We start from the raw sequence: 18,232 nt of genomic DNA, 5'->3' as shown, positions 1-18,232 counted from the left end.
AAAATTCTCATCACTAGAAAGAATTTAAGCAAACTATGGAAAGTGACAGATGTTAATGAGACTTACTGTAGTGATTATTTCACAATATATATAACTATCAAATTGTTATGTTACACACCTGAAATATAATGTTATATGTCAATTATACCCCAATTTAAAAATCTACAATGGGCACTGTGCTTTTTTCTCTTCAATTTATTTTAATTAATTAATTAACGTTAAGTTTTTATTTATATTCTAGTTAGTTAACATATAGCATACATATAGCGTATTGGTTTCAGGAGTAGAACTTAGTATATAACTTAATATATATAAAGCTTACATATAACACCCAGTGTTCATCAAAACTTGTGCTTTCTTAATACCCATCATCCCCTTAGCCAATCCCCCACCCACCTCCCCTCCAGCAACCCTCAGTTTGTTCTCTATAGTTAACAGTCTTTTATGGTTTGCCTCCCTCTCTCTTTTTACCCCTTCCCATATGTTCATCTGTTTTGTTTCTTAAATTCCACATATGAGTGAAATCATATCACATTTTTCTTTCTTTGACTGACTTACCTTGCCTAAGATAATAAACTCTAGTTCTATCCATGTCACCAAAAATGGCAAGATCTCATTATTTATATATATTATATATATGTATATAATATGTATATGTATATATAAACCACATCCCCCCATCCACCCATCAGTCAATGGATGTCTGAGCTCTTTCCATAATTTGGCTATTGTTGATAATGCTGCCATAGACATCAGGGGGCATGTGCCCCTTCAAATCAGTATTTTGGTATCCTTTAGGTAAATATCTAGCAGTGCAATTGCTGGGTCATAGGGTAGCTCTATTTTTCACCTTTAGAGGAACCTCCAAACTGTTTTCTAGAGTGGCTGCAGCAGTTTGCATTCCCATCAACAGTGTAAGAGGGTTCCCCTTTCTCCAGATCCTCACCAACATCTGTTGTTTCCTGTGTTGTTAATTTTAGCTGTTCTGACGGGTGTGAAGTGGTATTTCATTGTGGTTTTGATTTATATTTCCCTGATGATGAATGATGTTGAGCATCTTTTCATGTCTCTTAATCAACTGGATGTCTTTGGAAAAATGTCTGTTCATGTCTTATGCCCATTTTTTTAAATTGGATTATTTGTTTTTTGGGTGTTGTGTTATATCAGTTCTTTATAGATTTTGGATACTAACCCTTTATCAGATATGTCACTTGCAAATATTTTCTCCCATTCTGTAGGTTGCCTTTTAGTTTGTTGATTGTTTCCTTCACTGTGCAGAAGTTTTTCATCTTGACGAAATCCCAATAGTTAATTTTTGTTTTTGTTTCCCTTACCTCAGGAGATGCGTCTACTAAGAAGTTGCTTCGCCCGATGTCAGAGAGGTTGCTGCCTGTGTTCTCCTCTAGGGTTTTGATGGTTTCCTGTCTCACAGTTAGGCCTTTCATCCATTTTGAATTTATTGTTGTTTATGGTGTAAGAAAGTGGTCCAGTTTCATTCTTCTGCATGTTGCTGTCCAGGTTTCCCAACACCATTTGTTGAACATACTGTCTTTCTTCCATTGGATATTCTTCCCTGCTTTGTCAAAGATTAGTTGACCATACAGTTGTGGGTTCATTTCTGGGTTTTCTATTCTGTTCCATTGATTTATGTGTTTTTGTGCCAGTACCATACTGTCTTGATGATTACAGTTTGCAATAGTGTTTGAAGTCCGAAATTGTGATGCTTCCAGTGTTGCTTTTCTTTTTCATTGCTTTGCCTATTCAGAGTCTTTTGTGATTCCATAAAACGTTTAGGATTAGTTGCTCTAGCTGTGTGAAAAATGCTGTTGGTATTTTGATAGGGAATGCATTAAATGTGTAGATTGCTTTTGGCAGTATATAGATATTTTAACAATATTTGTTCTTCCAATCCATGCGCATAGAATGTTTTTCCTTTTTTTGTGTCATCTTCAAGTTATTTCATAACTGTTCTAAATTTTTCAGAGTACAGATCTTTTACCTCTTTGGTTAGGTTTATTTGTTTTAACCTTATTATGCTACCTCCAAATTACAATTTAACTCCAAAAATAAACTAAAAATGGGCCAACCTTTAGTTTTAAGAGAGCCTGACTTATATCTGCTCCATAGCTCTTTAAAGAGACTTTTCCACCCATGTGGAAGAGACATTTAAATACCAAGGAGTATTTAAATACTCAGTATTTAGATGCTCAGTTGGTTAAGCATCTGCCTTGGGTTCAGGTCATGATCCCAGAATCTTGGGATTGAGTCCTTCCTCAGGCTCCCTGGCCCACAGGAGTCTGCTTCTCCCTCTGCCACTCCTCTCACTTGGTCTCTCAATCTCTCTCTCTCTCTCTCAGATAAATAACTAAAATCTTAAAAAAAATAAATATCAAAGAGTCTAGTTGGGAGAGCTCATTTTCTTCCCTCTTTTATGTATGGGATCTGCACAACCAGATTACCCCATCCTCAGTCTGACCAGGAGTGAATCCTATGTAATCCATATAAGTGGAATTACTAGCTCTACACTTCCTAGGGCACTATCTTGTTTTCAGCAGAAAACCCAGAAAAATTTAATCTATACAAAAACATTCCAATATTTAACAAAGCTACATCAGAATGTCAAACTGAAGCATAAATATAAAATAAAAAGTAACATATTAGTTATTCAACTCTTCCCATTTTCAAAATACACAATATCTAGTCCGGTCAAATATACTATTAGTTGTACTAAGCTAGTGAAAGAATATCATAGCATCACCATTGCCACTGGACAAGATTCTTAATCCTGTGATATTATTTCCATTTCTAATTGCCCTTCATTCCATTCTTACTGTTATTATTCTAGCTTAAGTTTTACACTTGAAATAGCTTCTAAGAATCTCTGAAAATATTCTCTGTGGATTTTTTTTATGTTGTAGACTTTATAGTAAGCACTTTCAACATATGTTTTTATTTAGATTTTATATCAACTCTGTGAGGTAGACATTAGTACCTAAATTTTATGGATGAGGATGTTTCTGAGAGATTTAGTATTAATTAAAAATACACAGCTTGAAAGGTAGAGAACCTGGGACTGGAACCCAGTTCTTCTTTCTCTGAAGCTGGCCCACTTTCTGTTATATCACCAGTACCTCTCCTCTGGCAGGCTCTTAGTCCAGTGCTCTATTTATGTTTACACTATTGATAAAGGACTCCCCACATCTCTCTGTCTTGGCTTTTCCACATGCTAGCTGTGCAAACTTTTGCAAGTAAATTATGAGTGATAAATCTCTATTTTATGATGAGGAAACAGGAGCAAAGAATTAGACTAAACTGTATGAAATCATTGCTATTTGACCAACATGGACCTACAAAAATGACAATTTCAAATGATTTAACTTAATAAAATATTTTTAATCATTATTACCAATCCATTTAATGTAAGAAGTTCAACACCATCTGTACCATGTTTTAGAGTAATCCAGATGACAATATTCCCATACATGAAATTTAAAGAAAATATAATTTTAGTTTTTTAGGGTGGAAAAATATGGATTTTAAATCTTTTATGGTTATTTTTTACCAATATGGCCAAAGTACGTATTTCAAAGTTTCAGTCCTTAGAAACAATCTTATGCATGTTTACTATAAAACAATCAAAATTCTTATGTGTGCAGCCTCCTTCTTTATTTTTTCTTATTCTTTTCCTTCTATCTTTCAGTAAGAGCTGCTTAATGAAAGAGATCAATTTGAGCAAGTTATTCCTTACTGGGAAAAAAGACCTGAAAAAATACAAATGATGATTGATTCCTCACTGTTTCAGTTATTGCTGTTAGTTTTACCAAGATACAAGAAAATATTTTTTCCTTTAACACTTGTATAACAGTTGTTTCCAAAATTCCAGTCTTCAGAATTTAAGTTAGTCACTGATGATTGTATCTCAAGGGATTTCTCCTTAGCAACCAAGTTTTAGTTTCTATTTTGTTGATGTAATATACAATAAAATGTATGCATTTTCTGACTTGCATTAATATAGCATATTTTAATGGAATACATATAGGAAGTAATTGCCAGTTTGTGAAATGTGACCATTTTAATCCTTAGCTAATATCTTTTCCAATTCATTGTCCATTTAAATACCATGTCTCATTAAAATATTTAATGTTGCACAACCATTGAACCCTTTTAGAACTGAGGATCAGCTAGAAATTAGGTATTCATTATCAGTTTATAACTTCCCTCATAGATTTAATGCATTAATAGACATGAATTATTTTGTCTTCTGACAGGAAATAGAAAATTTTGTTTTAAAAATGCCACAAACAAAACACAAATACCTCAATATTTTGTTGAAAATTCAATGTGGGTGCCTATTGATCTTACCTGATCATGTATAGGGCTTGATTCCCCATGGCACAGTTCGTTTCCAGTGTTTGTAGAAATTGATTCACTTCCTGTGATAGTTTGGATTTGTCGGCTAGAATGGGACTGCTGACAGTGTGGAGAGTGGATGATCTGGGGCTGTTGGACAATGTGATGATGGCACTGGACCTGTGGATAGCATTCCTAAAACACACATAAATGTCAAAATAGCCTGTGAGAATAAAAATTACTAATTGAGAAAAGCCCAATGAATGCATTTTTAAAAATTCATTGTGTTCTTTCACAAGGTAATTTAATCCCTAAGATTTGTAGTTTTAATATATGATATATTATTTTTTTCAAATTATTTCATTGGGAGAAATTGTATTGAATTCTATTTTTGTTTGATCAGGTGGCTGTGACCATCCAAATACTTACCTAAATTGGCCAGAGAATTGCATGTTCTGATTAAATTAATATTCCAGTTATACTTAACACTAGAACTATAATGAATATTAATATTAATTACTCTTTGATGATTCAACAAGCACTTCAGCATCTAACTTTATAATAATACTATCATGCTGAAGATGTAGATGGATATAAAAATGGAAAATAATATAAAGCAGTGATTTTCAATATCAGGAAGCATATTAGAATCACAGTGGGGGCAGACAAAATTCTTATGCTTATGAAAATCAAGCACAAATTAAAAGATTGGAAAACAGTACCTAAAGCTTCAGATCCAGAAAACAGGGATTCTAACTGATTCTACCACTTACTCTGTGATCTTGGGGGACTATGCAATCTTTATGAGCCTCAGATTACTCATTTTCAAAAATGGAGATAATATGTGTCTCTTTGGGTTGTTATGAGGAGTAAATAAACTAATGTTTATAAAGTGCCTAGTACAAAGTAGGTGGGTAATAAACATTTATTATTATCATATTATTTCATTATCATTGTCATCATAAACTTAATCATCATCCACCCCACTAATTTTGCAGGTGGAAAAAAAAACCCTGAGGTCCAGAGAAGTAAGATGTTTTACTCATAATGACATGATTAATTCTTGGAAAAATTGAGATTGGAATTCATGATTTCTAGCTCAGAGTTCTTTCAGAACATAAGGCTGAATTTTTATTGTCCTCAAAATAGTCTGGAACTTGTTGTTTTTAAACTAAATCTTTACTATCTGCTTATTTATTTGTCATGGCTTTTTTTTTCTGATAACATATAGGGCACAGAGTAAGGAAGGATATTAGGTTGTTTCAGTTTTGAGGATTTCAGATATACTTCAATTTCCTATATTATTTTGTTATTATTCTGCTTGGATAAAAAGCATCTGAAAGCCAGTTTTCAAAGAAAAAACATTCTCTATTTTGAATCAGAATGCTACATTCATGCACATACATTTAGCTTTGGAAGTATAAATTCAGTGCTCTATTTCCTTTTGACAGTGGAAAGTTGACCTGCATTAATAAAGTAAAACACTTCAAATTTTATATTTTTTTAATGTGGAACAATTTTCAAATTATATATATTAAATGAAAAAAGCAAGATGCATAAGAAGGAATATACTATGCTTCCTTTGGTATAACATTTTTAAAAATATACATATGTGTATATTTACAAATATACACAACTTCTTTTAAATGCATAGAGCAAAAATCTTTTAAGGGTGACTGCCCCTGGGAAGAGGAACTGAGAGACAAGAGGGTTAGGATAGAGAGGCTCTTTTTTTTTACCACTGTATATATTTTTATTCTCTTTTTATATTCTTTTTGTACTTTTTATGCTTTGGAATTTTTAATATGTATACAAATTATCTTTTTAAGTATAAAAAATTATTTTGAAAGAAAGAAAAATACATAAAGAAACATATTTTACAAATAAAAACTATCTTGGTAGTAATTGATAATAAAGGTCATAGAATCTGTTCTTAGAATCATTTTCTCCAGGGTCTTTTCAAATATGACTCACTTTATATGCTAGCACTAAGGTCTCTACAGTTTAGAAGTCAAGACTGTGTACTATCAGCCACTTATGTACAAATTGTAGGGGTTAATGTATTTCTGTTCTTTTATGTTACAAAATACCTTCATACACTGGATTAGAATAAAGTCAGAGTGACAGGCTGAGAAAACCTTCACCCAGCAGGGAACTTGTACACTACTGAAATAGAATTCCTCCTTAAAAAAAAAAATTAATGTGTTCTTTAAAAGGCAAGTTAGGAAACACTTTGGAGGACATATCAATATAGGACAATAAACAAAACAAAACTCATTTCTCAATCATCTTCCTTTATTAATATATCAGTTGACTCTTGAATAGAATGCTGACAGTCTCTCCATCTGGGGAGTCTTGTGGTTTCCTTGAGCCTTTCTGGCCTCTGAATCACTCATTAGTATCACTGAAGTCTTAGCAGATTTTCAGCTTCAATTCTCACACCTGACTACTAAAATTATTGTTCTAAAGCATGCTATTCATACATTACTCATACTTTTGAAGTGTACCACAAGCTGGATTTTTAATGTACAAAAGATCAAACATTTATGATTTTTCATATATTTTGTCATCTTTGATAGAGAAAAAATATGTACAGAGTACAGTTCATACGAACTACATAATTATCTTGCAACTGGCACCAACTTACCACCTTTTAATGACAAAGATCTCTTTTTTAGGCAGGTCTTATCTCCTAAGAGCTAGTCCTATTTGAACTAGTCTCATGTAACAACCATTTCATCCAGACTCTAGCTTTATCGAGCTTGTCTTACTGCATCTCTATCACTGAGGAAACTCAACTAGGTCAAGGCAGTTGTAGTTTGTTCCATATGCATGGTTCCTTTTACCTTGGGTAATCTCTCATGGCAGTACCCAAACTCCCAAAACATTTAAGTCACTAATAAAAAAAGTGGATGTAAAAAGGTAAATATTCAAATTAATAGTAAGTAACTGTAGTGTTCTTTTAAAGGAGTTCTTTAATTGTTCCATATGTATAGCAATAATAATGTACAGGATATTCAGTCTTTTCCTCTAGGAATGAAGATTTAGAAAAGTATCCTTTTGAGACAAGAAATTAGAAGAGCATGATATGATGTGTCTCAAACATTTCTTTAAAATGTGTCAAACTTATTGTTTTGTCAGTCCAGTTGGATAAAGGACAGATGTTATAATTTGATAGCTTGAGGAAAATGCCCCTTGAAGAACTGACATATTTGATAAAATTTTTCTATTTGGTATCATAATATCCAGAAATATTCTATTGTTCTTCTGAAAGATATGTGTTCAATACATACCAAACTCTCTAATATATCCAACTTTCTAAGCAGACCAGAGTCTTAAAGGTTTGGATTTTTATAATTCTGAGAGTTTATAATTTCAGATATACTTCAATTTCCTATATTATTTTGTTCTTATTCTACTTGGATAAAAAGCATCTGAAAGCCACTTTTCAAAGAAAAATTCTCTATTTTGAATCAGAATGCTACATTCATGCACATACATTTAGCTTTGGAAGTACAAATTCAATGCTCTATTTCTTTTTGACAGTGGAAAGTAATTAGATAACTTGAGGAAAATGCCCCTTTTTATTTTATTTTATTTTATTTTTAATGGGCATCAAATAAGTAATAATGTATTAGTTCCTATGAATCTGATAACAACTGCCCATAAATGTTCATAAAAGTAAGACGTGTTCTCATGCCAAGAAAATTAAAAAGAATTTAGTATATTTTAATGTTTCACTTGTATATGAGAAAAATGATTTTGTGATAAAAATTCATTTGATATTATTTAACTGCTTTTATTTAATATAGGTTAAATTGTGACCCCCCAAAAAAAAGCATATGTTAGAGTCCTAATCCTTAGTACCTCAGAATGTGACCTTGTTTAGAAACAGGGGCTGCTCCTTCTTTTATTTTTTCTTGAAACAAGGCCTTTATAGAAGTAAGAAGTTAAAATGAGGTCATTAGGATGAGTCTTAATCAAATATGACTGGTGTCCTCATAAAAAGGGAAAATTTGGACACAGACAGACATGCACAGAGGGAAGATGATATGAAGACCTACAGGAAGGATGCCATGTGAAGATAAAGGATAAAAGTTATGCATCTACAAACCAAAGAATACCTGAGACCACAAGAAATTAGGAGATAGTCATAGAAGAGCTCCTTCCCTAAAGGCTTCAAAGGGAGCATGGCCCTACCAACATCATGATTTCATACATCTGGCCTACAGAACTGTGAGACAATAAATGTGTGTTGTTTTAAGCCACCCAGATTGTGGTACTTTGTTACAGTAGTCCTAAGAAACTAATACACTATCTTACTTCAAGAATGTTCAAGAGACAAGTCCTAGGCTTTGTTTGGGCTGGACAGGCTTGTAATCACTGAGAAGATCAATGTGAAACTTCTGCTGGCTACAGTAACAACCCTGATTGTAGGTCTGGTAGCTCTACATGCTATGGAATTACCATTGCCATGCTACAGTTTTGAATGTTGTACTTGGTCTCTCAGCTGAATTTAATGAAATTTCTAAAATGTGACTTGAACTATAGTTTTCTAGACTTTTACAGTATATAGTATTTTACATACTTGCTCATACACACTGTTCATTTGAAAATTCATTTTATATATATATATTTTTACATTTTTTCAAGTTTTTATTTAAATTCTAGTTAGTTAAGGTATAATATAATATTGGCTTCAGGAGTAGAATTTAGTGATTCATCACTTACATATAACATCCAAACTTCATCACAAGTGCCCTCCTTAATACCCATCATCCATTTAGCCCATCCCCTGCCCACCTCCCCTCCATCAATCTTCAGTTTGTTCTCTATAGTTAAGAGTCTCTTATGGTTTGTCTCCCTCTCTTTTCCCCCCTTTCCCTACGTTCATCTGTTTTGTTTCTCAAAGTCCGTAATTAAGGCAAAGTTATACTGTTTTAAATTATAATTTGTGTGAGACCAGTTTAGAAGAAACATACGAAGCATTGGGATATCTGTATTAAATTCAGTTTCTACCATTAATTTTCTAGGTGATGACATATTTTTACTTGAGTTTCCCTTTCAGTAAAAAAGGGATAATGCTTCACATGGGAGAATGAATATGAAAGTGTTAAGGATGTTATGAAGGGCTGTAGACATAATAAGGTATTATTATGACTCATAGTGGCCTTGCTTGGCACTTGACAATTGAGTGTCATCTTAACTCTATTAAAATACTGATAATTCAGAAGTATACACTTAATAAGCTTTAAAACAAATTTTACATACCTGATCCGTATTTAGCTTCTCTACTTTTCTTATTGTTTTTTCATAAATAACATTGTTTCCTGGGAAGAAATGGCCTCCTCTTAGGAATGGAGAAAGTGGTTCCTATAAAGACAATAATGACTGTGTTTTGTTTTGAAACGTACCGTTTCAGAGGAACCTCAACTTAAGCAAATATCTAGTCTCTAATAAACTCTGAGTTAGTAGCATACTAGGAGAATGGAATGACATCCCAATAAGGTTTCGAGAGATGTAAGGAAATAGTAAAAAGATAGTCTATTTTCTCAAACAGAGCAATCTGGATCTCTCCTACTGCCTTTTACTAGGCCTAACAAAGTGTTTTAGGGGAAATTGGAAGGGGCTGAGAAAGATAATTTTTTTTTCCTGTTCTTAAGGAAAGATATAGGGAGTTTCCTCTGAGGTAGACAGGCATGAGGTCAACTTCATTTAAATTGAGTTCACTGGCGGGTTTCTTTCTATGCAAAAGTATTATTGGAGATATGCAAAATAAACAATTCATCACTGAGCTCTAAAGTAGGTAAAACTATATTAAAGATATTTTTTTCCTGGAACTTAGCTTTGGTGTCCTTGAAGTGTACAATTCTTACTTGTGATTATAATCAAAGCTAAGTCTGTCTGTACAACATATGTTTTGAATACTGAGAACAGAGTAGAGTCTTTAAGCGCTACTGTATCCCCATATAATCAACTAAGTTGATGTAGCATTATCCAAGTGCTTAAAAGATATCAACCAATGAAATAAAGGCTGATGAAATGTCCAAGATCTGAAAGAGATCAAGGAAGGACTAATAAGAATCAGATCAAGAGTTTAAAATGAATGCATTACTATATTTCTTTCCCTTTTTTTGTTTTCATATGAGTCTACTTATATGGAGGGAGTTGAGGTTGTATTGTTACAAAGAAAAATTGCATTCATTTATTTTTGTAATATAGGGGAACAGTATAGAAGGGGATTGGCCAAGCCTCCTACCAGTTAATGTATTTAAGACCATTTCAAAATCAAAATATGCTAGCATTTTTGTCATCTGCTATTGTAAAATCTCTTTAAAAACAACTGGATGAAAACACAGTTTGTTGAGAATGCAAAACATTCTGAAATCCAAAGCTATATACTTCTTGTATTCAAGATTGAATAAAGGGTGCTTTAACTAAATGTTCCTGGAATATTTTGGTGAAACAAATATGCAAGTGATTGAATTTGGCTAGCTGATGAATTGTTAAATCTAAAGGTGGATATATTTAGAAAGATTCCTCTGGAAGCTCTTTTGTGTGTTTGTCTTAGTGAAAAAAAAAGCCTTTTTGGTAGTTATTTGCAGTCGTATAACACATGTTTAAGAGCTTACGATGCACAACACACTTTGCTAAGTTTTTTAAAGCATTTTACTGAGATATTTAATACTTACAATTATGTATAAATCTAGCAGTGCAATAGCTTCAAACTGTAACAATATAGTCATCATATCTATTTAATGTCAACATAACCAATATCAATATACTTTAGCTTACTACATATTACTGGTGATAGTAAAGATTAAAATTATAAAAGGTGACTTGACTGAAATATGCACATTTATGTAAATGTAGACTACATATCAATGATCTGTTGTAAAAAATGGCTACACTTTCTTACTAAAAAAAAATCTCTTTTCCTCATTTTCCACTTTGCTACTTTGAAATTCTTTTTTAAATTATGTTCAATTAGCCAACATATAGTACATGATAAGCTTTTGTTGTAGTGTTCAACAATTCATTAGTTGCGTATAACACCCAGTATCCAGTTTGTAAGGCATGAATCACACTTAGATTATTACAAGGAAGACTGAATATTGATCAGTATTCATCAAACTATAGCCAAAAGGCTATTTTTGTAATGTCTTTGAGCTAAGAATGATATTTAGATTTTTAAAGGACTGTAAGTACACAGAAGGCCAAACCCTATGGTGACAGCAAAACCTAAAATATTTACTATATTGCCTTTTATAGGAAAATTTTGCAGATCCCTGGTCTAGATAATATATGAACATAAACATCTATAATATAAAGTAGAAAGAAGCAAGTGCCTATAAGAGGTTCAGAGAAATAACTTATGGGATGGAATTCAGAAGAGGAAAAATTGAATTCCATCTGGCAGTGCTCAGGTAGGTTACTTTAATCAGGTGGCATTTGAGAAAAGGTTAAGGTGGGCTTTGCATATGAGGAGATGGAAGAAAATGGTATTCCAAACGAAGTAAATAAAATAAGTCATGAAACCAAGACTGTAGAAGTGTAAGATATATGTAAGGGACACAGATGGCAGACAGAAGTTCGGTTCTGAAAGCAGTGAGAAGTCCTTGAATGCTTTTAAATAGGGATGTGAGGTGAACATAAATCTACTTCAGGAAGATTTGTTGCAGAAAGGAAAGAGTATAGGTGAGAAGACCAGTAAAGAGATTATCCTAAATCATCAAGGACAGTACTTTCCAAAGATGACTCTAAGATCTTAAATCTGAGAAATCTACTACATAAACAATGGTGTCAAAAACCAAAACAAGAAAAGTTGAGACACATTGAATTTTATGTGCTCCCGGTAAAAACCTAAGTCTGATTCACGTTTTTATTCCTCATAACATTTAGTAAATATATAGTTCATAGTTATCCCTTAAATATGTGTTAAATTATTGCAAAGAATTAGCAAAGAGACTTTTATCAAAATGTTCAGGAAGGTATTCAAGTTATAGATGTCCAGCACACAGGTGAGTAGAGATTTCATGGCTACAGTTTTAGTTCTAGATTTCAGAATAATATGTTTAGAAGATCTTGTTAAAATCTTGCAATTGCTGAAAAGGCAAGTGAAGATCAAAGACATAACTACATAAGTCTTAAGAGATATGAGAATCAGGAGGGAATAATGAAAAAAATCAAAAGAAGAAAAATTTTCATAAAGCAGTGGAAAGGTGAGTGACAGTACAAATGCTTCAGATGTCAACAGGTGAGAATTCCAAAGCGGATTGGATTCAGATTACTACAGATCCATTGGATCTGACTACTAAAATTCTGGAGTCATAAAACTTGTATTCAGTTCTGCCTCTATCACCTACTTGCTGTGGAAATGTAGGAAAGTCATTTACCTTCTCTGAGGCTTAGTTTTCTTATCACAGAGATAGTAATGCAGAATACTTTATATCAAGTAAAATAATGTATTTTAAAGTACCTCTAATCTGTGATTTTAATGTACAAATGATATTGGTGTTTAATAATATAGTAATATAATATTTTAAGTCCGTACTGCATTTAAAAAGTTAATGAGAACCTTGTTAGAATTATTCTAAGATATCAAGATAAAGTATATACAAAAATAGGCTTATTGAAGGCAGGAACTATATCCATCTTGAATACCCCATAGTGAATGAACAGATGACTGGATGAGAAGAGATGATATGAATGTTTATCCTAAGGATATAAACACCTTCTGACAGGAGAAAACAAAGTTAGCAAAAGAAAATTTCTCTTTTTTCACTATAAATGATGAACCATTATTATTTTTAAGAAGGAAAATGGTTTGGGTCCTAACAGTGTTGATTCTCTCTAAAATGTGTGTTGGACTTATTATTTTAAATGACTTACTGAAAAAAAAGAACTTCCAAATTTAGGGGACTGTTATTTTCCCAAAATGTTTAAAAAGGTAAAACCAAATTTTACTATATTTGAATAAATCATTCTTAGTAAAACAGATCAGGAAAGTAAATTTAATTAGAAGTCTTAGATTTTTCACAAATGAGCTGTTAGACAGCCTTACTATTTTGGCAGCTTATTTTTTTTATCTGTACATTTGAATTGGTGCCAGATCCACCCAAAAAATTAATAGGTATCCTCAAAGATGGCTGATTTTATCATTCTAATTGTTACTTTTAGAACCTCTGGCAGTAGTTCTCACATCTAACAAAATACATAATCCCCAGTGTCTACTTTGTTGTTCCCAGGCCATGAAACCTTGCTGGAGAAAGTTAAGAAAATATTTGCTGATTTGGTTCAGTACAACTTTGAGTTATCTTACTTTAAGAGCCTCTCTAACCTTCATGGTCACAGTTGTATTTATCGAATTCTCTATAACTGTGGTTACAATTTTTTTTCAATTTCCTCAATCCCCTATCCTCACATTCCCTCATTCTCCTTCTTCTTGAGAAAACCAAGATTTATTCAATGAGATTCCTTCATTTTCCTCCCCACCTCAAAAATCTCTCTTCAATTTCTGCTCCTACCATCTCATTACCAAGAAAGACAAACTCCTCCTTTTATGTTGAAATCACTTCTCTATACCTGGAATCCTATCCTTTCTTGTCTCTTCCAGAATCATGTCCCATTTGTCCCCTTTCTCTGTGGCATCTTTAGTCTTACTACTGGTTCTTTTTCCTCTGTCTATAAATCTCTTAGATCTCCAAGATTCTGTTTTCTCCCTTAGCTACTATCCCATCTTTCCTTCTTTTGACCAATATCCTTCTTAGAAGGGTAATCCTCATTTATTTCCTCCATTTCTTTATCTATTCACCCATTAACTTTGCACATCCGGGTTTTGATTCCACAAGTATAAGGAAACTCTCAAATATCACCATTACATAATGGTTTAACTCTCTATTCTCAAACCTCATCCTCATCCTCTTTGGCCTTTTGGTTATTTGGGACAGTTGATCACCCTCTTTCTCTATTTGCTTCAGTTACTCTGTGTTCACATTTCTTTCTGACAATTCCTCTGCCCATGAAAGTGGCTCCTTTCTGTTTCCTTAAGTTAGGCATTTCACAAAGTTCTGTACCCCATCAGTTTTCTCATTCATTCTCACAGCTACAATGACAACTTTCAAAGGAATAACTCCCATGTCTCTATCTCAAATGTGACCTTTCTCCAGGTTATTATTTTTTTTATTAAGTTCCACACCCAGAATGGAGCCCAATGTGGGGCTTGAACTCATGACCCTGAGATCAAGACCTGAGCTGAGATCAAGAGTCAGACACTCAACCAACTGAGCCACCTAGTCATCCCCTCAAGGTCATTTTTTTTAAAGATATACTTTTTTTTTTCTCAAGAGAGAGCATGAGCAGGTGGAGGGGCAGAGGGAGAGGGAGAGAAAGAATCCTAGAGCAGACTCCCTGCTGAGCATGGAGCCTGACAGAGGCTCAATCCCAGGACCCCGGAATCATAACCTGAGCCAAAATCAAGAGTTGGCCACTTAACCAAGTGAGCCACCCAGGTGCCCCCTCCAGGTCATTTTTAACTGTCCATATGGTCATCTTCCCTTCCATGCACCTCCAACAACACTACTCGTTCAAACAGATCTCATGATCTATCCCTTTCCAAATGAACTTCTGCTCCTCCTCACTTCTAAATTGGGCTACCATACTCTCAGTATCTCAAACTGAGCTTAGGATCATATTCGACTTTTTTTCTTCTTTTTTTTCTTAGATTTTTTTTATTTATTTGAGAGAGAGAGAGAGAGAAAGTATGAGCGGGGGTAGGGGCAGAGGGAGAAGGAGAGAAAGAATCCTCAAGCGGACTCTCCATTGAGAATGAAGCCTGATGTGGGGCTCCATCTTAGGACCCTGAGATCATGACCTGAGCCAAAATCAAGAGTCAGCCACTTAACTGACTAGCCACCCAGGTGCCCCACTTTTCTTCTTCTTTTAACTCTATATTCAACATAAGTTATCAAATCTTATCAAAACTACCCCCAGAATAACTGTCAGAAAAGACAGTAATAGATTTAGAGTCAGAAGACTTGAGCAAGTCACACTTATTTAACCTTCAGTTTCCTCATTAGTAAAATGATGCTAACAACGTTTACTGTAATAATATCTTAAATATCACAATAAATCCTTCTCTGATTCCCCCAAACAAATGTTTTATCTCCAACCCCTGGAACTTCAATAAGACTTCATCTGTAATTTTCTCGTGTCATCTATCATACACCCCACCATATATTTTACATAGCTATTTGTGGACATATCTTATTTCCCTTGCCAAGAGAAACTGTAAACTCTTTTGTATGGGAGCCATGTCTTGTTTCCTTCCCCCCACATATGAAAGCTGTACAGTTCCATCCCCATAGCAGGAGCTCCACAACTAGAAAATTAATAAAAGTGATTAATAGCAATTTGATTCTCTCTACTGATGGAACAAAAATGTTTTCTTCATTTCTAGGTCAAGTTATATACCAGAATGCATAAATGCTTTGACTAAAATGACAATAAATGGAGAATAAAGAAGATCAAAAACAACCAAAAATTTAAAAAAGGCTGAACAGAGGTGGAAGGAAATCATAATCAGAGAAGTAGATTGAGATCAGTTTAATTACAGGGAGAAGGGAAGATTAGATAAGCTGGGAGGTGAAAGAGGATAAAGGTGCCATTTAGGAGGCTCAGCTTGTTATAAATATTGTAATTAAGCCAGAATCTTCTCCTGGGGGGATTTAAAAGAACAAACAAAAATGCACATACTTAGATAAATAAAATGGGGAATATATCTAAATAGGATTTTCAAGCTGCTCTGCAAAACCAGTTAGATCATTTTTGTTTACAAAGCACAGGGGCAGAAATTTGTTTTATTCTTCAATAATAGAAAGAGTTAAAAGCTTTAAAATAATCATTACCCCCTGCTGGGGGTTTTCCCTAAGACACTATTTGCTTCTTTGCAGTTGAACACAGCCATAATAATAAGCCTTTACATGGGCAGGCTCAGTGTTACAAATATGTTATGTATTTCCATACATACTTCTAATTTCTCTGCTTTTGTATTACACTGTCGCAGGGGATGATGGGGGGAAGTCGGTATGTAGATGAGTCTCTGGATCCTAATTCACCCACATCCTCAATTGTCCTTAATTTGCAAATGTATCTTTCCATATGGACATTGTTCAGTTTCTGTTCCCACTCTGTTACTTTGTAACTGAATGGTTTGAGGATAGTTAAAAGCTTAAGTTTCAAGAAGATTGGGACTTTTGTTTTGTTCAGTACCTTATCCCCAATTCTTGGAGCAATTTTTGGTACATAGTAGACAATTGATAAATTTTCATTGAATAAATAACTGAACTTCTTTGTGCTTCTATTTTCTCACCTTTTTAGGATTAAATGGGATAAAATATGTAAATTTCCTAGCATGGAGCATATATCCAATAAACATGAATTCTTCCTTTTGTCTATTAACTTAAGACTAAGAATTTATCCAAAGTCACATAAGAATAACTGGCAAAGAGGGTTGGAATCCAAATTATTTGATATTTAAAAATTACTCTGTGAATATATCCTAGGTAAACACAGCAATCCTCACATTATGAAAAAAAAAGTGCTATCTAGAAGAACTAATTCTTTGAAAGCCAGGGATATCAAGTGTAATATGCACCCCAGTAAACATATTCCCCAGTTTGTATGTGAAAGAAAGAGAAAGAGAAAGAGGGAAGAAGAAGGGGAAAGGGTAAAGTGGCCGTGTCATAGAAAAATGCACACTCTCATCTCCCAAGCTCTTTATGTCTCCCTTCCCCAACATGCTTTTGAGATTTGTTGTTTAAACATTTGATTCTGCAAAAGAAGGCACAAGCAACTGCTTTACTGTAATCACATTCTCTTTTGATATTTACAATAGGTACATGAAAACTGAAGCAAATGTTCAAAATAATCATACCCCCATCACAGAGCTTGCAAACAGATATGTTCACACATGCACACATACACAACTAACTGCCTTTGTAGCTGAAGAGACATGAGAAAATGATTTTAAAATAAACAAAGAAAGAAGAGAGGAGGACAGATAACAGGAAAACAGAGTACTCCCCATCCATGCACCTAGAGTGGTATCAAATGTGTTACCCTAATTTAATCCTTTGCTTTCCACAGCTGAAGCAAATAATTGATTTTATTTTGTGAGAGATGGGAGGATTCTTTCCTGCAATCATAGAGAAATAAAATAAAGAGCAACACAAAGAATTGCTGTATTATTATCTCTGGAACATTGTTTCTATTTGTGAAACTTTGTCTTTATAACCCCATTGAACCTCCTGTTGCCCCTAAAGAAGGGCTGTAGATGGTTTTGTGTGTGTGTTGAGGAAGGCTTTTTACTGTGGGAAAAAGTTTTCTTAATTTTCTCCTCAAAATGAAAGAGAGAATAATATACTAGTTTGTAAAATATAAGGTTATATATCTTAGTAGAAAATATAATTATAATTTTCAAAAGAGCTCATTGCTAGGCACAAAAATTCACAGCATAGGTAATAAAGGCATGGAGACACTTATGAACTTTTAATTTTTCATTTTCTTCTTCCTAGCCCATATCTCAATAGCAAATCTAAATAAACTAAGGACTCCAATCCCTGATCTAACAGCTGATAGCTTTTATGTGAAGTCTGAAAGAACATTGTCCCTTTTTCCTTTGGTTCAAAGGGTGCAAATTCCTATCCTTTGTAGTACAAAGGTAGTGCTATAGAAGTAGAAAGATTTTATAACCTAAGAATTTCTATGCTGTTTGGAAGTGTTGCATCACTAAATCAAAATATATGGGCACATAGTTGTCCGGAATTAAAAATGACTTTTTAAATAGTGATTCGAAGGGGTACATGCACCCCAATGTTTATAG

At 33.6% G+C, this 18,232-nt stretch overlaps 1 protein-coding gene across 1 annotated transcript in view; it reads right to left on the bottom strand.

Moving 5' to 3' along the window:
* The window catches only part of POF1B (POF1B actin binding protein), a 99,558-nt gene that overhangs the window by 62,184 nt on the left and 19,142 nt on the right, over positions 1 to 18,232 (bottom strand). Inside the window, exons 4-5 of the mRNA XM_028101512.1 lie at positions 9,622 to 9,723; positions 4,363 to 4,545 (exon numbers count right to left, since the gene is read on the bottom strand). Coding sequence (XP_027957313.1) covers positions 4,363 to 4,545; positions 9,622 to 9,723 — 285 coding nt within the window. The remainder of the gene's footprint in view (positions 1 to 4,362; positions 4,546 to 9,621; positions 9,724 to 18,232) is intronic.

This window comes from Eumetopias jubatus, unplaced genomic scaffold (assembly GCF_037043125.1).
Source record: "Eumetopias jubatus isolate StellerSeaLion01/CBP00866 unplaced genomic scaffold, mEumJub1_p1.0 scaffold_11, whole genome shotgun sequence".
In the NCBI taxonomy this organism is placed as follows: domain Eukaryota; kingdom Metazoa; phylum Chordata; class Mammalia; order Carnivora; family Otariidae; genus Eumetopias; species Eumetopias jubatus.
Note: the sequence above shows the minus strand (reverse complement) of the source record. Positions and strands in the feature narration are given on the sequence as shown.